This window comes from Bactrocera neohumeralis, chromosome 4, assembly GCF_024586455.1.
Source record: "Bactrocera neohumeralis isolate Rockhampton chromosome 4, APGP_CSIRO_Bneo_wtdbg2-racon-allhic-juicebox.fasta_v2, whole genome shotgun sequence".
Classification (NCBI taxonomy): Eukaryota; Metazoa; Arthropoda; class Insecta; order Diptera; family Tephritidae; genus Bactrocera; species Bactrocera neohumeralis.
Genome location: NC_065921.1, coordinates 31,726,552 through 31,748,070, shown reverse-complemented (window position 1 = coordinate 31,748,070; position 21,519 = coordinate 31,726,552). Strand labels below are relative to the sequence as shown.

The 21,519-nt window shown below is 35.3% G+C and overlaps 2 protein-coding genes and 2 long non-coding RNA genes across 4 annotated transcripts in view; 2 read left to right on the top strand and 2 right to left on the bottom strand.

The window, feature by feature from the left end:
• Positions 1–1,049: 1,049 nt before the first annotated feature.
• LOC126756572 (cytosolic non-specific dipeptidase) lies at positions 1,050–9,542 on the top strand. Its single transcript, XM_050469750.1, has 7 exons — positions 1,050–1,311; positions 3,859–4,093; positions 4,159–4,692; positions 4,946–5,013; positions 8,730–8,994; positions 9,059–9,310; positions 9,370–9,542. Exons 1-7 carry the CDS (start codon positions 1,274–1,276, stop codon positions 9,415–9,417), a joined length of 1,440 nt encoding a protein of 479 aa, XP_050325707.1. The 5' UTR covers positions 1,050–1,273; the 3' UTR covers positions 9,418–9,542.
• LOC126756612 (uncharacterized) lies at positions 2,404–3,863 on the bottom strand. Its single transcript, XR_007666611.1, has 2 exons — positions 2,887–3,863; positions 2,404–2,799 (listed from the first exon to the last, which is right to left on the bottom strand). It is a non-coding gene; the product is annotated as an uncharacterized LOC126756612 (long non-coding RNA).
• On the bottom strand, positions 9,463–19,841 carry LOC126756587 (OCIA domain-containing protein 1). The gene is made up of 4 exons (XM_050469777.1): positions 19,634–19,841; positions 19,437–19,574; positions 9,827–10,172; positions 9,463–9,768 (listed from the first exon to the last, which is right to left on the bottom strand). The coding sequence occupies exons 1-4, from the start codon at positions 19,670–19,672 to the stop codon at positions 9,539–9,541; spliced, it is 753 nt and encodes a 250-aa protein (XP_050325734.1). The 5' UTR covers positions 19,673–19,841; the 3' UTR covers positions 9,463–9,538.
• Positions 12,181–21,519, top strand: part of LOC126756619 (uncharacterized) — a 60,704-nt gene continuing 51,365 nt past the window's right edge. Inside the window, exon 1 of the long non-coding RNA XR_007666619.1 lies at positions 12,181–12,261. This is a non-coding gene — a long non-coding RNA (uncharacterized LOC126756619). The remainder of the gene's footprint in view (positions 12,262–21,519) is intronic.

Genomic DNA, 21,519 nt, shown 5'->3' with positions numbered 1-21,519 from the left:
CCTTATTATCTGATAAATATTATAATAACCAATTTTCAAAATAGGATTTTTATTCGACACGGACGAAGGCTCTCAGAGCTACACTATCTTCAATGAAGTACCGCAAGACTCGGTTTTGAGCCCACTACTATGAAACCTGATGTACGATGAGGTGCTAAGAATACATCAAACAAAAAAATGTGAAAACAATCGCATATGCGGATGACCACAAAGTGGCAGCAGTGTCTAAACATGTGGAATGCCTCGGCATCAAGTGCAATGATTGCAAAAATGATTTGTGCCAATGGTTTGCTACTATGAATCTAGAGCTGCCTGAACAAAAAAACAGAAGTCTTGTTGATAAGCTCCAGAAAAATTGAAGAAAATATATCCCTCACGATAGGATAATGTTGGATTACTTTACAGCTAAAGTATTAATTTTGCGGGATACCAAGTTCAGACCTAGCGGCAGAAAGGCAGCTCCTTTTCGCGCTCTCAAAAGCAGCTTTAAAACCGACGAAGAGGTGGTGTGTGTCGCTCGTCTTTTCCAAGATTTGACGCTTAATGGATATTTAGTCCTGGCACCACTTCACTATGAATCTGCACCTTTTGGCTAATATAGAGGTAGAGTTGGACCGACTTCACAAAATACCGCAATATTATAACTTCAAATGCTGTAATTCAGTTTATTAACACAAAGTTTAACTTGTCTCATAACTATAGTTAGCTTTATACATACATACATACATATATGTAGCCATTTTAAATGTTTTTTCTCTTCATATGGATTTTATTCTTCAATTTTGTCCTCTAATTATATATTGTCATAATTAATCACTGTTATATAATCATTAGTCGTCACCACTTTTGTATTTGTCAATAAATAAATAAATAAAACATGATGCACAGCAATGTGCAAAGTAGTATAGAATACTATATAACGATCAGTAAAAATAATTTCTGCTGAATAAAGTTATAAGTGCGAACATGTTATTAGTCTCAAAAACCACTAATTGATTACAACATTATATGCCAACGATTGTATAGTATATCTTATCTGTGTTTTATTGCTATCAGTAAAGTCGTATCGTTTGTGGTGCAGTATGTACTGTGGTAAGTAGTCATCTTTAAATATTCCGTATCGGTATAAAACATATATATTACAATTTCACCACGGTCATTGTAATTCGTATAAATTACTGAGCGGTTGATAAAATTTTACGGGAGAAAGTTGTTTGAATTTCGCAAGTGAATATAAAAACCGGAATTCTTAACAAGTGTTTATTAGTGAAATATGGCTGACTTACCCAATGTTCTGCAACAGCTTTTCAGGTGAATATTAATGTGCAAAACAAATAACAATTATAAACAAATAAGTTTCCCATATTATCTAAAAATGGCATTTAACTTTATTTCACTTTTTATCACATTTCTTCCATAAATGTACATATGAATACACTTTTACCAATATATGTACATATGTATATGATTTCAGGAAAACAGTGCATTTAATATTAAAGATAAATGTTATTTAGTTAAGAGTGATCGCGCTTTGTTATTATTTATCAGATAATAAATATTAAGCTATACATTATTACAAACATTTCAATGTAACTGTTTAGAATTTTTTTAAGGCGAATGTGGGACGAGGAATACAAAATGTTAACAGAACTAAAGAGATTTAGAACGTAAATAAGCTGCCGGACACATCTAGGATAATAATAAAAAAATTTAAAAGTATTAATATACTACAATGCAATTTTGATACGCAATTTCGGAAATTTGCATTTTTCAAGCAGATTATAAAAATAATTATGCATTGAAGTTGATGTATTATTTAAATTAAATTATTACAAACGAAATATTTTTAAGCACCATTCTGAATATCTTGGCGCTACAGTTAGACGGTGAATTCGGGGTTAAAATGGATATGGGTTGTGAGATGAGCGTTGCCACATCTTACCGCCAATATGAAGGGTTTTATTTTGAAAATATGAAAAAATCTTCACTGAAATTTTTCCATTTTTTAAATAAATAATTTATTAGTATTTCGGATATAAAAAGGGGATGGTCGGTTAGAGGTAGTTCTCCAGATACCAGCGTTTTCTAGGAAGCGGAAGAAAAATTTATTTAATTTAAATTTAAATGAAAAGTTCGAACGAATGTCTACTTTAGGAGAAAACGAAATTGTTAATTGAAAAATATTTTACTTGAATTATATTATATAAGTACCCTTTCTGAGAAAATTTTCCAGTTATCGCACATTGCCGTTTGAACTACATATACAGTAGCGGACAGTGAAATCCGGACAACTAAAAAATCATAGTTTTTCCTTATTATTTTAGTGGAATGTTTAAGTTATTTATTTAAAACAATAATAGTATATATTTAATACGTTAGTATTAAGCGTAAAAATAGTCAGTGTAGTGGATTGCACTTATAAAAATTTTTATTTTATTCATTTTAGGTATTGTATCATTTTGGTAACTAGCAATATAAACAGTGATAACTTTGTTTTATCTACATCGGAGAAATGATTTTATAGTTTTAATTAAAGGAAATATTAATCTATACAAAAGCACTCGTTTTAGTATTTTGTCAAACTTCCTTTGCTTTGTATAACGGCTTTTACACGCCCGGGCATTGAAGTTATGACCACGCTTCTTCGAGAATTCCATTCAGCTCTGCTAAATTCGTTGGTCTCTTCTGTTCTACCTGAGCCTTCATTATAAACCAAAGGTTCTCAATGGGATTGAGATCCGGACTGTTTCCTGACCACTCCAAAGTCGAGACCCCGATTTTTGATAAATAATTCTTCACCTTAAAGAAAGAAAAAAGGATAAGTATAAAATTTGTAATTAAAATTATAGCAATAAACTCTAGTTGTACAAAAAAATGGATACTTACTATTTTGGCACGATGGTAGGGCGCAGAGTCATCCTGAAAAATAAGGACATCCGCTCACGAAAAGTGGTTTCTCATTCAAGGTATTAAATTGGTTACAAGTATCTCCTGATCACCAGTTCTCCTTCGCACGTAGGTCATACCGTCGCTGCAAAAAATGTTAAATTTGGACTCATCTGAAAAGATTACATTTCGCCAATCAAGTTGAGTCCAATTTTGATGTTCTTTTGTCCATGGTAAACGGTTTTGACGCATTTTTGAGGTTAAAAGTGTTTTTTGGCAGCCCGACGAGCGTTCAAATCAACCTCTTGAAGTCTTCGACGAACAGTTCTTGCGCCATATCGGCATCTTTAAATAACTCCACTTTAATGTCCTCAGCATTTTTGAAGCGATCCCTCAAGCTGATAGAATGTATTACCTGATCTTCCCTAGAACTTGTCTTCTTCTTTGCTCCAGAGCCAGTTTTTCTCTTAATAGACCTGGTTTTATCGAAATTTTTTAGAAATTCTCTAATGGAAGACTTGCTGAAGCCAACTCTATCACTAATTTCCCGAATGGTCAGATTTTCTTTTCGGAAAATCAAAATATTACTTTTCTGCAATTCGGACATTTTTTTTAATTTGGCATATTTAACCTTTAACCAAGCACGAGCACAAAATAAACTTTGAAACTATTGAAAAATAAAACTAAAAGTTGTTAGAAAACGTGTACAGAGCACTAATTTAAGTGAACGAATAAACCTTTCCGCAAAAAATTACACTTGTCGGTTACAATCGTGCTTTAAATACAAATCGACGGGTTGTCCGGATTTCACTGTCCGCTACTGTATGTGTTTTCGTAATCATTGTTTATGTTTTTATTATTTCTTATATAAATATTAAATTGGGATTTATCTCAGTGGTTTTATTGCTTAAAATATTACCCAAATATGTATGTTGGTGATGTTGATTATTATTTTTGTTGTTCCATTGCTAGCTATATCAACTCCAACAAGGAAGAATATATTACTGCGTTGAAGGTTGCTGTTGCCATACAATCGGTATCAGCGTGGCCTGATAAGCGCGATGAAATACAAGCTATGGTGCGGTTGGTTGCTGATAAGTTGAGAAGCCTCGGTACTGATGTTGAATTGGCTGATATTGGTAGACAGCGGTTACCAAATGGTAAAGAAATAGCCCTACCGAATGTGATTTTAGGAACTCTAGGAAAGGTTTGAAATTAAATGTTTTTAAATTTAACGTAAATTATGTAATTATGATTTATTAATATCTATAGGATCCAAAAAAGAAGACAATTGTAGTTTACGGTCATCTGGACGTACAACCAGCTTTGAAAGAAGATGGTTGGAATACGGAGCCTTTTGATCTGACCGAAATCGATGGAAAGTTGTATGGCCGTGGTGCAAGTGATGACAAAGGACCTGTTTTATGTTGGCTACATGCCATTGAGGCATTCCAAAAACTAAATATTGACTTACCCGTCAACTTAAAATTTGTTTTTGAAGGAATGGAAGAAAGTGGTAGTGAGGGTCTGGATGATCTTTTGCTAGCTCGTAAAAACGGGTTTTTGTCAAATATCGATTATGTTTGTATATCTGATAATTATTGGCTTGGAAAGAAACGACCATGTTTAACCTATGGTCTTCGTGGCTTAGTTTATTATACTATTGAAGTAGAGTGTGCTGTTAAAGATTTACATAGTGGTGTATTTGGTGGCACTGTGCATGAAGCAATGCCAGATCTTTGCTATCTTCTCAGTGTACTTGTAGACAAGGATACCAACATTCTCATTCCCGGCATTGACAGAGATGTAAGTATACACATTGATGAATACTTCAGGCTTCAAAGTAAATGTGCCTGGTATTTCCTAATATATTCAGTCTGACTGTGTTTCCAAGTTATTAAAATGATAATGCATGCTATTTTATAGAACTAGTTGTAATTCTATCAAACATGTTTGTATTAAAAAAAATTGTACCTTTCACTGTTGATTAATTTTTAATTAACAATAATCATCAAACTTAATCTCCATTGTAATACTTATTAATTAATTTATATTTCAGGTTGCACCTCTTTTACACAATGAAAAGGAAATTTATCAGAATATTGATTATGAAGTTGAAGATTACAAGTGAGTATTTATTATATTTTGGGATTTATTTTATTTTTAAAACCAAAACCATGTTTTTTTTTAGTTTTTTTTTTTTAATTTACAATGTTATTCTCGACTAAGTTATTTATTTCAATTTAAGAACAGGTAATCAAAAACCATATGATCGATTTTGAGGCTTTAAACTTAAACTTTATATATGCAGTGAAATTCCTCATGACCGGACACCTACCATCACAGTGTTTTTATTCGGCTAAGGAAGCTGTTCATATATGGGGGCGTGGCAAAAACGAATGTTTAAAATGTATCCTTAGGGTCAGGAGCTGCAATTTAAAACTATATTTCTACTGAACTAATAAATGTGAGCCAATGTCAGTCAGAAGTGAATGAATGACAATTATCGGATTAGTTTCCGTTGAGCCACCGCTATTCAGACGACGCCAGCGCTGAAACACTGAAAACGGCTATCGCAAAACACCAAAAATTAATGAGAATTAAGAAAAAATTAGGGAACTATAAATACACACACTACATATTTTTTTAAATCTTCTTTTGTCAGAGATAATTTAAACGTAATATTTCCTAAATAGTATCCGTGTCCGGTTATAGGAAACTGGTTTTGTATGAAAATATTAATGGAAGCGTTGTGTTCATGAAATTTGTCCAGGTTATAAGGACTCCGTATTGGGGAATTTCACTGTACTTATAAAAGAAAGTATGACCACAATAGCTCCAGGGTTGCGAATTTTTTAATTATCCAATGATATTTCAATTCATGATTCTGAATATTAAATTTTTAGTTTTTATTTAAAAAAATATTACATTTTTATTTAAAAATTAAAATTTTAACTTCCGATGATTAATCGGATACACCTTGAATTAAAAATTAATAGTGAAAATTGTCAATTCATAAGAAAAATAATGAAGGTGATGTCTCTGCGTGCGCTTTAGTTCAAAATGGTAGAACACGAAGTACCCAAACGCGAAAAAGTGTAAGTTATAATTTATAATTCTTAATTAACGACGTTATAAATAAGAGCGCTACAAAATTTTTAGTACTTTTTAACTACATCATTACATGGGGAGTGAGCGGGATTGTTCTCCGATTTCATCCATTTTCACTACGTCGGTAGAAGTTCTTATAAGATTTGTACTTAGCAAATTTGGTTGTTTTAGCTTTAGTGGTTTAGGAGGAGTGTGAAAATGGATGAAATCGTATTTTAACCCCGCCTATTCTCCACATAACGGTACTGTTAAAAACTACTAAAAGCGTGATCATATGAGAGGTAAAATCACATATCTCGGGACTTGCTCGACCGATTTCAACCAAATTCTTACCGGCATCATTTTTGAAGAAACGTGGACTGATGATTCCACCGGCCACAAACTACATCAAATCGTTGTTTTTCTGGATGAATTTTGCTTTTTTTACATACCTATTGAGCAAGGAATGTGCCTCATCATCAAAATTGGGAATGTCGAGCGGCTTCTGTTCTTGCACAAGCTCTTTTTGTTCGCTCTCAATTGAAGATCTCGAATGCCTCAAGTCGTTCCATGTCTACGGTCTTCGTGTACACTTTCAGCTATGAGTGCTATATTTTCTTCACTGCGAGCTGGACTTGGTCTATTCGATAGAATATTATCTAATAATGAACGATGGGTCTAAAGAAGGGTGATGGTGTTGCGAATAGAACGCTCAGTAGGCCGATTATATTGATCATAAATTGAACGAATTGTAAACGTTGTTAGGCGTAAGTCTTTCCAAAATGAAATGCCAAACAATACTGAACAAACAAACATGTCAGCTTGACACAACTCACGCGAAATTTGTCAAAAAAAAAGGCTATTGAAAAAGTACCCCTACTTGGCTCACCCGTTGTTATGTCTGTGGGCCAATAATGGGTGAAATTCGGCCGTACACCTAATACAAAAGTTTCCAAACTTCCGGGTGTCTTTAAACCGCGCACATCAGCCAATAAGTGAGTTACTATATCTCAATGAAAATAAAAGAGCGCGTTTAGCTTGCGTCTATAATGGATAAAATTGGGGAAAAATTTACCTAATCCCCATATAACTAATAATGGGTTGTCAAAAAAGTCTTGCGGTATTTTTATTGAATTTTTTTTATTGAAATTGAAATGAACTTTCGATGACTCATGCCCAGCTCTTGACCGATGCTACGGCTGCTACTATGCCGGTCTCTTTCGACCAATTCAGCGATTTTATCACAATTTTCGACGACAGGCCTTCCGGAGCGTAGCGCATCTTCGACCACCTCTACACCAGAACGAAAACGTTGAAACCATCGTTGTGCGGTGGAAATGGAAACTGTATCGGGTCCATAAACTGCACAAATTTTATTGGCGACTTGGGATGCATTTTTGCCTTTATCGTAGTAGTACTGTAAAATATGGCGTATTTTCTCTTTATTTTGCTCCATGTTTGCGACGCTATAACTCACGAACGACTTAAAAGAAACGACAATCAATCAAACACGTGTTAGCGCGTGAAATGAGCTTTCCAAAAAGGTATAGCATGACCCGATGCGACGAATAAAACTAGAACTACGCGCTTTCAGTGCCAACTAGCGAAAATACCGCAAGACTTTTTGATAACCTAATATTATGTTTTTCGAACACCCGGCTGACTTTACTCCATATGATTGGCGATTGTATGTGATATACCTTAATGGTACCTGGAAACATTTTATTACTATACGGCACGTTAATACTATATTCAACTAGTTGTCGGTATCAGAATCAGAAAAAGTAGTAGGTGTCATGAATTCAGATATTATTGGTTTGATGTTCGAAACAGAATTTATATCGGTTTTGGGTGGGCAAGAAGATAGTCGCTGACAGTTTTGAAATGTATGTAAGTTAAAAAATCAAGTTATTTTATTGTAACGAATTAATTTATCTTTATTTCTATAGTGGAAAACATAAGAATAAAACACGAAATGTCTTAATAATTGAGTTATTGAAAAAAAAATCGATATTTAAAGAAGATTTATAAAACGTAATTTAACACCCAAATGCGTTTTTATTCATTCGATAAATGTTATCTCTTAAAATCTTCCTTTAAATCGGAACTCATTAAAAACTTTAATAGTAAGTATTGCTTCCAAATAAATTCATTTGCAAGTTTTGTCACATTAGTAAACAGCTGATTCGAATATTGGTTTTGCGTATGTTCGAAAGCCGAAAATCCAAATAGATTCTGTGACACCATTGAAAATCAGGATTGGTTTGCAATTCTGACAGCTAAGCAATTCTGTCTTGAATTCTAAAGTCCTTGAGTCATTCGTTGGGGTATTCTCTTTCTTTAAACCTTATTCGCTTCTGATAATCGCGCTTGTTTCTATATCGCTCTCAATTATTACATCGGCAAAAAACGACTGTTATATGTCGTTTCTATATTCGTTTTAAAATGGGGAATACGAATTTGTTTTCGATAAATGTCGAAACAGCAACAGAAATATCAAATAGCCATTCTGATTTCATTTTAAACGGACAACGGGAATAGGGCCGACTAATTTTAAAGATTTAGTGTTTTTCCCGTGTTTAATACGAAAAATATACTGTGTGTCTGAATTTATATTCCTAAACCGCATTAAATAAATACTTACAAATAAAGTATTTAGGAATAAATATGAAAGGAAACTATTTACGAATATACTATAACATTCTGTAGTCTCTGTATTTATTTATATAAACGAGTAACGTTTATATTTCCAGAAATGATATTGGAGCTCGTAGTCTACCTCACAATGAAGACAAAACGAAATTATTGATGCACAGATGGCGTTATCCAAGCCTTTCCATTCATGGAATAGAAGGTGCCTTTTATGAGCATGGCGCAAAAACTGTCATACCAGCTAAAGTCATAGGAAAATTTTCTATACGTTTAGTTCCTAATCAAGATCCAGAACATATCACTGAGTGCGTTACCAAATACTTAAATGAGAAATGGCAGGAACGAGGATCTCCAAACAAAATGAAGGTAATTTTTTTACAACCAAATAATTTGTATATATTCTCATTAATATTTATAATCCTCTTAAAAGGTCAACCTTGTAAGTAGTGGCAAACCTTGGACTGAAGATCCTAATCATCCTCATTATGAGGCAGCCAAAAGTGCAATCAAACATGTATACAAAACGGAGCCTGATATGACACGAGAGGGTGGGTCTATACCTGTGACACTAACACTTCAAGAGGCCACTGGCAAAAACGTTATATTAGTCCCTGTAGGAGCTTGCGATGATGGTGCCCATTCACAAAATGAAAAAATAGATATTTACAACTATATAGAAGGAGTAAGTAGACTTTCTGTTACTCCATGTTTCTGTAAATGTCTAATTCGGATTACTTTTAGACTAAACTTCTCGGAGCTTACCTTTACGAAGTTGGAAAACTGGAGTAAATATAAAAAAACGGATGGATCTAATGAAACACAAACATCACAGAATTTAACAATTATACAGTATATATATCAGCATTAACACTTTAATAAAAAAAACTACTTTTTTAGCAGACAAATATAATTAATCCGTCCATGTGTCTCCATATTTATTTTTGTGACTAGAATCGGCTCCAAAAGTCGTTTTAATGGCTTCATTCTCCCGAATAACTATTGGTGCATTTGCGGGCAGAGGCCGGGAAAATGTGTCTTGCTGCTTTTTCTCATATTCTTCCCGATTTTTTTTTCGTAACTCTTCGTAACTTGTGCCTTGCTTAGCTTTGATAGGCAATTGCGTTTCGTAGAAAGGTGTATCTAAATATATACAAAGTTAATAATTAGATCATATAATATATAACAGATAACAACTTACTATCTAATGAGGGGCGATAAATGTCGTCAAGGCCAGTAATTGAAGGACGGTTTTCCAAATCTAAGTTGAGGGCACTAGCACGAGGGAATTCTTGGATTTGTTCGTCACTTGTTCCAGTTGAATTAAATGGTGACAAGGTTAGTCCTATTCCAATACCTTGGTCTGGATTAAGCCTACTAATAACGCTTCCATCGCGTTGACGTTGGCTTAACAATTCTCCCAGTTTTGAATTAGGTAACCGCATTAGCTTCTCCGCGCACTTTTGCTGGTAACTAAATTTTCCAACGAAATATCCTATTATCACACCCACGACTACTTTGGGCACCGCGCCATATTTATAATTTGGCTGAAATATGCAATTTTTATACATGAGAAAACTGTTGTAGATTATATTTGATTTTTTAACCAATTATTTTATTAATACGAGGATTTAGATTTAATTACGTTCAAGTCGAGGGGTTCGTTCTTTATAATATCCATACAGCACACTAACATTATAAATGTGAATGTAGATTTGTTTTGTACGCTTTCATCCCGAACCCTATTTTTAGTCGTAATGTAGCCCATCACAAATGCGCTATTCACACAAAGTCTTATCCTGGTATATTAGTTTATTTTTGATTTGTATACTGGAAAGTGAAACTTTCAAATGGAATTTAAAATTGCGTTATATGGGAAGTAGGCGTGGCTGTAGTCTGATTTCCGCAATTTTTATAAATGTCAGAGGAATGTTACGTACCAAATTTTGTTGGAATTGGTCGGGCGGATCTCGAGAGTTATTTGATTCCACCTAAAAGTAGGCGGTGTAACGCCCATCGTCCAATTTTGACCCCGGTCCCATTAAAGGTCATACCATTTTGGGGGGTAAAGATTTAATGTCTCTGGCGCATTTAGTTATTGATATAATTAGAAGGCAGGGACACACCCACTTAAAAAAAAAAATGTTGTCCACATATGCAACTTGCTACTGCGATCCCCTGTGCCGAATTAAAGTTTTATACCTTAACTTAGTGCTTAGTTATAATCCTTTTTAAGTTTTCGGTTAATGTCGTTTTGTGGGCAAGGGACGCGCATACCAACTTTCTTCAAGAGAATTTCAACTAGTCTCGTCATCCTGATCATTTACATATATATACAAAAAAAACCCTATATCTATCTTGATTATTTTTAAGTGATACATACTACCGTTAGGTGAACAAAACTATTACACTCTGTAACAACATGTAAGAAAGTATAAAAATGCAACTTTAACAATTATTTGAAATTCGAATGGAATATATTTATTTTCTCTTAACAGACAGCGGCAATTTCGCTTATATTCGATACGATTATGAGTGAAAATGTCCCCTTTCATTTGATATTACCAATTTTTACAAGAAACAAAGTTTGTAAAAAAATTTAAACAAATTCAATTACTGAATCTTTAATTTTTTTCAGAACGATTTATTTCTAAATAAATAAAAAAAACCTTGCGCAAAATGAAAAACAATCGTTGCGCAATTTAATTTTATTCAAATTGTTTTGGTAGAAATTCTCTAACCAGAGAACATTAAACAATGAGAAGGTGCAAATATTTTATGATTGAACGGCTAACAGAGTTGAAAACCATTTCCGGCAGTCCCTCGGAAAAAAGGCGCACCCGCGTAGTCAGCAGAACTTCTTTCAGGATCATCTGAAATAAAAATAAAAAATACGTATCATTTACAAGGTCTTGAACGAAGGATTTTTTTTAATTACAACTATTTAAAAAAAAAAAAAATGTCGAGAAATTTTCATCGAAATTTGCATTTTTTTATAAAAACGTCTGCCAAAAATCCAATTTTCATTTTTTTTTTCCTTCGTCCAATACCTAGTTTATTGTCTTTACTAAAACACGTACTTTTTATTTTTATTTCAGACGATCCTGAAAGAAGTTCTGCTGACAACGCGGATGCACTTTTTTTCCGAGGGACTGCCGGAAATGGCGTCGTAATTTTGCCATTTTGATATTTTTTTTTGAAAATTTTACAAAATGTTTATTAAATATGAGTCTTTTAAATAAAAAAAATTTCATTAAAATTTTTCATTTTTCATATGTAAAAAAAAATTATTGAATCGGGCCGTTTTTTGCCCGAGGAAACCCATGTAACCCCTTAAATCATTGGTCGGCAAACGCATACAACCATAATTTAGAGGTTGTGTGGGTGAGTTGCTCTCTTCCCTCTCCCAAATTATTATACAGTTTTCTCATAACTATGTACAAATTTATAAACAAGCAAAGAAGAAATCATATACCCATACTTCATCAAACATTTTGTTTTTCACTGTCGTGGCCTGGCACATGCATGCATCAGACATTCATTGTGAACACATAGAGAGCGACAGACTTCAAGCGACTTATGTCAAATATTAAAATAAACACGTTCTTATGGACACAGTTATGTAGTTGTGCAGCAGTCTCAAACAAAAAAATTTAACGGCGATGATGAGTCATCGCAGCGATCAGCTGAAATGAAAATTAAGCAAGCGAAGAGAGCAGAAGCAGCAGTAAACAGCAATAGGGCAACAACAAATACGCCGACAGCAACCACTAGGCAGGCAAGCACCCGAACAGTGAAGGAAAACAAAACGCAAGGTAAGAATGTACCAAGCAAAAAAGGACCTTCTGTTCCGACTGTAAAAAGGAAATTAAGTCCAATTAAATCAGCGGTCAATACCAAACTATTTCAACCAGGTATAAAGGTATAGAGTTTTCGGTTGACTCTAGTGATGTTAAAGAAGCACTGGCAGAATGTGGGTTTAGTACTAAATCAGTTGCAAATATCTTTAACAGAAATAAAGTCCTATAACCAGTCTCCAAAATAGAATTGATGCCAAATTCTAACCAACTAAAGAAAAACGAAATACACCCGATTTACAATTTAAAATATCTGTTCCATCGCAGCATAACCGTTGACGAACCACATAAGAAAAATGGTCATGTACAATATACAAACTGCCAAGAGTATGGACATGAAATCATACTGCACCCTACGCAATGTCTGCGTAGGTGTGTGGTGATCTACATTCTAGTAATTGTGGGGGGAAATCACATTGCAAACTACAGAGGTTGCCCCGCATATAAAGACTTAAACATTTTCTGTCGCAATTCAAGCACGTCGTAACCAAATGTTAAATATTCCTCCTAACGAAATTATTGAAAACCCTGTCCATATTCTAAAACCAGTTAATCTTAAAGAGAATACTACACAAGGGACGTGGTGAAAGACAACACTGCACGAATGCAACTGCTCCAAAACCAACCAAATGCAAGTTTTGAAACCAGATAGCTGCAACGAGTATGATTAAATCAGAACAAACACTCGTGCTAAAAACACAATCAAATCAATTCAGTTCACCATATTGTTGATCAATTCAAGTAACCGCCAGCGTCAACGGATTTGATGCAACACAACAATCTGTTCTTCGGCAATCACGATCGAGTAAAACGGTATGGCTGGCTTCGGTGCAAATCGTATCATGTCAGTTCATAGCGTTGCGACGATTGTTTGAACCGATGTGAAACTGCGGGTAAGCTACGAGTAAATTCACGAGTAAATCTACGAGTACAGCAAACAACAACAATTTTCTGCTGGATTGATTTGAAACATGTGTGGCAAAAAATGTATCAGCTTTGAAAATGTGCGCATGTTACAAATTTTCGATGCGTGAGCAATGGAAATTCTATCGAGAACACATACATATATACATACATTTATTGTATGTATGTACTCGATAAAATTTTCATTATACATATAACATGCACACACATATACAGTGGACCAATAAAGTTATAAAATTTAATAAATTTTATAAAAAAATTTTTTTTTTATCCATTTCAAAAGATGTATACTTAACATTAAATCCAGTGTTTCAGACGAACATCGACTCGGACCATTTTCTTGTTGCAGCCAAAATTCGCACCCGCTTCTGTGCAGCAAAAAACGCACGTCAGCAAACACAAGGAAGGTTCAACGTCGAGAAGCTGCAATCACAACAGATAGCCGAACGATTTTCTAGTCGGCTTGGACTCCTGCTCTATGAGAGCACTCGTCAACAACTCGGTACAAGGAAATTGTGGCCGAAATGTGTAAGTATGAAGGGCTTGACAAGCTGGCCGACAGGGGTAATGCTCGAAAAGAAGCGGCGACTGACAGAAGGTTTCAAGACCGGAGCATACTTTAGTAGAACGCCCAGAGGTGATCTAGTGACTGATGCCAAGAGCATACTAAAATTATGAAGGGAACATTTTTCCATCCTGCTGAACGGCAGTGAAAATATAACGCCAGGCAATTATTAGCAATTACCCGCCTGAAAAACAACAAAGCGGCGGGGGCCGATGGATTGCCGGCCGAGCTATTCAAACACGGCGACGAAGAACTGATAAAGAGCATGCATCATATTCTTTGTAAAATATGGTCGGACGAACGCATGCCCAACGATTGGAATTTAAGTGTGCTCTGCCCAATCCACAAAAAGGGAGACCCCATAATCTGCGCCAACTACCGGGACAAGCCTCCTAAACACCGCGTATAAGGTTCTATCGAGCGTATTGTGTGAAATATTAAAGCCCACTATCAACAAACTGATTGGACCTTATCAGTGTGGCTTTAGACCTGGAAAATCAACAACCGACCAGATATTCACCATGCGCCAAATTTTGGAAAAGACCCGTGAAAAGAGAATGGACACTCACCACCTCCTCGTCGATTTCAAAGTTGCCTTTGACAGCACGAAAAAGAAGCTGCCTTTATGCCGCGATGTATGAATTTGGTATCCCCGCAAAGCTAATACGGCTGTGTAAGCTGACGTTGAGCAACACCAAAAGTTCCGTCAGAATCGGAAATGACCTCTCCCAGCCGTTTGAAACCAAACGAGGTTACAGACAAGGCGACTCTCTTTCGTGTGACTTCTTCAACATACTTCTGGAGAAAATAATTCGAGCTGCAAAACTAAACCCAGAAGGTACAATCTTCTATAAGCTATGCTGATGATATTGATATCATTCGCCGCCATTAGTTCTGCTTTCTTCAGAATGAATAAGGCAGCGAAGCAAATGGGTCTGGTGGTGAACGAGGGCAAGACGAATATATATATCTCCTGTCATCAAACAAACAGTCGTCGCACTTGCGACTAGGCACCCGCGTCACTGTTGTCAGTCATAACTTCGTTGTAGATAAATCCAACGCAGGATATCTCTTGCCAACAGGTGCTACTTCGGACTAAGTAGGCAATTGAAAATGATCGACGTTGCGAGTTTTCGAGAGAAAAGTTCTGCGAAAGATTTATGGTCCTTTGCGCGTTGGGCACGGCGAATATCGCATTCGATGGGACGATGAGCTGTATGAGATATACGATGACATTGATATAGTTCAGCGAATTGAAAGACAGCGGAGTCGTCCGAATGGACGAAAACACTCTAGCTCTGAAAGTATTCGACGCAGTACCCGCCGGGTCTGCAATTGGCGCCACCTTGCGAAAAGAAGAATCGACTGCCGCGCTGTTGTTAACTCGGCTATAACCGCGTAAGCGGTTTCTACGCCAGTCAAGAAGTAGAAATTCTACTCAATTGCATATATACTCAATTTTTATGTCTCTAAAATTCTAAACGAATAAATTATCTCTCCAATTGAAGTGCTGTTGATGTTGATTCCACCAACTAATTCACCTTGGAGAAAATGGAAAACAATTCAACTATCAAACAGTGCAACAATGCACTTGAAATTTACCTAAAAGTTTCTAACTCACCAAAATGAAATAAACGTTGTAACAAATCAACCGCATGCAAAGAAAAAGGAAACAATAAATCACTTCCTATTTCGTTGCTGTTGTTGATATTGCCAATTTAACCAACTACATAAAATGGGCCTTGGAAAAAATATAAAAAAAATTAACTACCACACTTTAAACTAAGTAATCTTCAAATTTCCAACTCACCAAAACAAAACGAATGATATCAATACGTGTTCAAATATCATTGAACATGCTTACTTATTTAGTATCAGCAAAGCCGAAATACTATTAAAAATAAATATATATTTGAAAATATATGAAACATACAAATACATATACATACATACATATGTACATAAACAGGCACATGCATTTACATGCAATGCGCATTCAATAATAATAAAAATGCATGGGCAAGTCATAAATTTATAGATCAGATAACATTAAACACACACACACACATGTATTGAATTGTACACTTATTTAATACAGTTTCCTAAAATAGTATATAAGCAATGAAAATATCAAAATAAAATTAGAATGAAATATATTCTCACTTAAGAAAGATCATTATTTTTCCCCCACCAGCGGTAAGAATTTAAAGATTCTTTTCGAGTTCAATGTTTGATCATACAAATCAAACAATATGTTTTTTCATAAACTATATTCGAAACTTAATGTGCGTTAAAAATGTAATTGGGACACTGAATGTGTTGTAACACGCATAGTCCAAACATAACTAAAAGTGGAAAGTCTACCATTATTATTACTCTGTAGTAACACCCCCAATGAAAGGAAGTAACAAGCCTCGAATGAGAGACTCCCCTTTTGATGACGACCATGGCAAAGAGGAAGAGGAAGACCTCCACTCCGTTGGAAGGACCAAGCGTGGAGTCTGGCTTCGCTTGGAATATCCAATTGGCGCCATGTAGCGAAAAGAAGAAACAATTGGCGCGCTGTTGTTAACTCGGCCATAATCGCGTAAGCGGTGTCTACGCCAATTAAGAAGAAGAAGAAGTAACAAGACAAAATACTTTGGGCAATCAACGGGTTCGAACAATTCAAATGCCCCGGTATGGACGGTATTTTTCAGGCCATGATACAGAGCGGGGTCAAAAAACCACTAGCATGGATTCGGCAAAGTGTACAACACCACCACAAGACTTAGCGTCATAAATGCCCAGATAGTTCATAGCCTCAACCGAAAACCACCTTGTGAAGGAAGCATTGGACCGGTCGAAAGCCTACAGACAACCACACAACCCTACTTGAAGACATCGAACAATCTACGCTACTTCCAGGGTTTAAGAGGTGGACTATGAACTACCTGAGCGATCGGCAATCATCCGTACTATTTCGAGGTAAACAGGGGTTTCCGCAGGTTGGTGTCCTCTCACCGCTGCTGTTTAATTTTTAGATTTCGAAACTCCCTTAACCACCAGAGGGAATGGACGTTCTCGCTTCTTAACTGTAAGAAACATAACTCTCCCCACTAAATCCACTGCGACCATATTCACAAACTGGACAAAGGAGTATAGATTTGACTTATTATTGCAGTCGGTGACGTTAAATTTCCAACCGTCAATAATCCAAAGACTTTAGTGTGACATTAGACAGTGCTTGTGTTCTTTTATTTCTCATAAAACCGCCATAAGGTCTAGGATGCAGAGCCCCAAAAAATCTCAAGTCGCTGGCCGCTTGAAGTAGAGCACACTCCTAGAATTATCAATAGGTCTTTCCTTAACTACGTCGACGGCCAGACATGCGTTGACGACCATTCACAGTGGAACCTTTAAGGGATCGTCTCAGAATGACCTTCCGAAAAATCACTGATTTTTTTAAGTTGAAATTAACCGATTTTTTTATAAATAAATAAATTTGTAACGAACACTAAATGTTTTTTTTTTGTTTTTTTTAATGGTTGTATAATAGTTAAATAATTTGTTGAAATGACACGTAAAAGAAGGTCCTATACGATATCCACGATTGCGGTCGCAATTTTGGTATAAAACAATAATTTCAAAAAGATTACACTGGTAGACACATAATTTGTGACATGAAAATTCTTAGGTGTTTTTAATGCAGTTTGATACCCTGAAGTCAAATCTGAAAACAGAATTTTTCTATCATCCACAGATATTCTGTAACCTGCGGCTTTAGATTTTACACTACTACTGTGATCAAATGGAAAGGTGAATTAATACTGTATTAGTTTTTCGTGAGCATTTCGCCACATTTTCAACTAATATCGTGCCGCAACCACCGCCATCGCCTGATTTACCTTCGTGTAACTTCTGGCTATTCTGCAAATTCACATGACCACTCCGAGCTGTGGCCAGGCACTCACTCCGGGACAAACGTTACCAGTTTGATCCCAAAAAGGTATTACTACCATCTTTGCATAATAAATAGGTTTAATGAATGAGATTGCTAAGGCAATGGACAAAAATGGAAGAGGGTTCTTGTATCTGAAACAAAAATTTCCAAGGGGCAGTGAAGCAAAAATTATGGAGATTTGTGTGTCCGCAAATAAGATAACTAATGAAAGATGAAACATTTGAGGAAATGCTTAATGAAACTGAAATACGAACGTGAAGTTCCATTAAAAGCGTTGTTAGAATTGCAACATGTCCCTTAAAATTCACTTTCTGGACACCCATCTGGATATTTCCCCGATTTAAGGGTCGTAAGTGACGAACATGGGGAACGTTTCCACCAAGACATTTCTGCTATGGAGAAACGGTACCAAGGCAAGTGGTATGCCAGTTTGCTTGCCGATTACTGCTGGACATTGTTAAGGGATACTCCAAAAATAAAATATCGCAGAAAAACATCAATACATTTTTTTTAACAAAAGTTCTCATAGAAAAAAAATTATATGTGAGAAGAAATCTATAGCTATTTTCTGCATTTCTGACAATTTTTCCATAATAAACACTTTGTTCAGTTCATGTCACAAAAAGCAAGTGTTCTTTTGTTCACCAGTGTTATTAATCTGTAAGAAAATCGCTACAGGAAGCCTTTTTTATAGTTTTTTTTTTTTTGAAATTTGACAACATGGCGGCGGTTTGAAGAAAAAGCATCGAATTTTGCTCTTTTTTCGACAATTTTTCACTCTTCTTTAGAGAGTGGAAACGTTTTTGAAAAACGCCATTATGAGAAATAGGCGTTTTAAAGCGACAAAAAAATCATTTCTCGAAAATTTCACACTGATATAGTGAATAGTGTAATTGGACTTAAACCACACCCATTGCAGACGACGTGCTCGAGTTGCCGCACAAATCTAGCGTCCCTGGCGCTGCTTCGTTCTGGATACTGTAGCAGATTAAACTCCTACTTATCCAGAATAGACCCCCACATACCAAACACATGTCACACATGCAACGACTTCTCGCTTGACTCTTTGCATGCCCAACTAACTCTATGCATTTGACACTCCTCCCTCTATGATCCAACCCCGCCTAAACAGCACGGTTCCGGCACCAAGATACATTTAGCAGGCACTTGATAAGTTTTTTTTGTTTGGTTAAAATATCCTGCAAAAAAAGTCACTAAATTATAGTCACCAATTTTGTGACTTGATACAATACTGACAGTTAGAATCCCAGCATAAGTTAATGATCGAAGGTAGAAAGGTTTTTTGTATCAAAAAACGTAGCTGTCGAGAACTTGCTAAACGTTTTCCGTTAGATGCAAACCGTTGTCCGTTTGTGTTCTGAAGTACATATAACAAATGCTTAAAACCGTATGCCGATACCTATTTTTACTATGGATTCGGGGATTGTTATTCTAAAAGTAACCCGCTAATATTTTAAACCAAAGTACTAATTAAAAAAAATATATATATTGTACAACTTACTTGTAAAAAACCATTCTTCACCGCCAAATATGCGCCAACCCCCAATGAAGTTCCTAAAGGCAGAGAACGTTGAAAGAAAGATTCAGAGTTACATTCGCGCAATACTCTTATTTCGTCAGCAGAGAATTGGTAATTTGCCTAAAATATGGATATATAGACTTGTCCAGTGATAGTTATGGTTTTACAATGTTTTTTACCAATTGATTTCGATCAGTCTGTTGACTTGATTGTTCCATTTCTCTCGGCACCAATTACGAAATTACTTTATAACGATACTATTGATGCTACCCACTTTTCCGTCTCCTAAGTTATTTATTAACTAGAAAAATTATTATTTTGAAATAGTGAACAAAACACTTTGCAAGCAATTGTTTATTTCATAACAGTAATTGAATTGCGAGTATTATGGAGCATCTCGACAGGTAATAGATGTTGTCGAGAAAACTGTATTGCTACGACATTGCTAATTACGATCAAGAAATTGCTTAGCAATACACTCACATTTTTGTACTATTTTTCAAACTTGAATTCCATCTAACAGCCCTATTCACATGCCCTCACAAAAACCACCACTCACCCTATTGAGTTTTTTGTTATTTCTGAGTTTCTGATTTCGAAAGCTCAAATGCTCACAAGTTCCTCAAAAATTTGTGATGTCTGAAAGGAAACCAAACCTGTGTTTGTTCTGTTAATTTCAATATTTTTAAAGAAACTTGCGATTATATTATTGAAATAGAATGGAGGGACTATTATTGCCTATTAAAATAAATATGTAACTTGCGGACTTTGTAGATATTACTTCTTTCTAAGTATGAATAAAAAGACATATGTGACCTGGTCTACGAAAATGGAGCTAACGTGCGAAAACTAGTTTTCTGGGAAAAGCTGTTAAAAATAATCGTCAGTTTCTCGTTATCTCATTAATTGTTCTCCTTTTTTTTGACACCTAAGCCCCCTTTCCGTAGACCAGCTCACATATACATAATTATGTTTAAATAATTTGGACAAAATATTATTTGTAAATATGTGTTTATGTATTTAATACATGAGCGAATAGAATGATATTTATGTTTAAGCAATATGCTGTAATGCTGCAGCTGCTCCTCAGTTCTTCTTTCACATTTTGAAATCTTAAAAATAAATGATATTATATATGCACCAGAATTAATAGTTTAGCAAAATTACTCATTTTCCTTGGCTGTTCATTTCTATATTTTGCCTTGTTTGTTTTCGTAAAAAATTTGGTTAGCAGCAAACTGCTTTTCACCTCAGGTGGTGAGTTTTTTGTGCTTTTTTCTTCCAAGGTTTCAGCAAGAATATCTCCATATAAACGTTTTCTGATTCAAGTTTGTACAATATTTAACATGGTACTTAACATAGATATATGTTATGCAATGTCGAAACTTAGAATTTTTTGTTTGGTTTTCGTAATAAGATAATGTTAATGAATAGAGAAGGTGCAAATGTTAAATCACATCTTTTTGATTACTAATGCTTCATTTAGTCATAGAAGCAAATCCGTGGACCGCCACCGCTTTCTACGTCTGTATACGCAAGATATCCAAAAAAATTGGAAATTTTCCGCAGAAACTATTGTTTGTTTGTAGGGATCTTGTTGAGGAGCAGGAGAAGTGGTAAAAAGGATGAAAGTCCTAAAAGGCCTGCGAGTTAATAGCGATTATTTTAACTTGCAAGACTTTTTAATTATTCAAACGTTTAGATTTCAAAAAACGTTATGCCACGTCGTTATTGAAGAATTAGTGCCGTATGATCAATATAAGTCGAGCATTCATTTTACTTTACGTTTCCGGGCATGTTTACATTTTTAAGGGCATGGCTATCGAAAATGCGAAGGGAATATTTACTTATTTTCAATGAGACAGTCCTGGGTTTCAAGAACTCTCAACTTCATTTCCAAATTAATTGTGGGTGTTAAGGGCAAGTATATTTTCTCTCAACTACACAGGAGATTTCAGACATAAAGAAATGGTAAAATGCAAATTAATAACTATGTATGTACTTTTAAATTGCATAAATGTTTTTCTTATACGAGCTTCGGAATCAAGGGGACAAACCCGTGCTT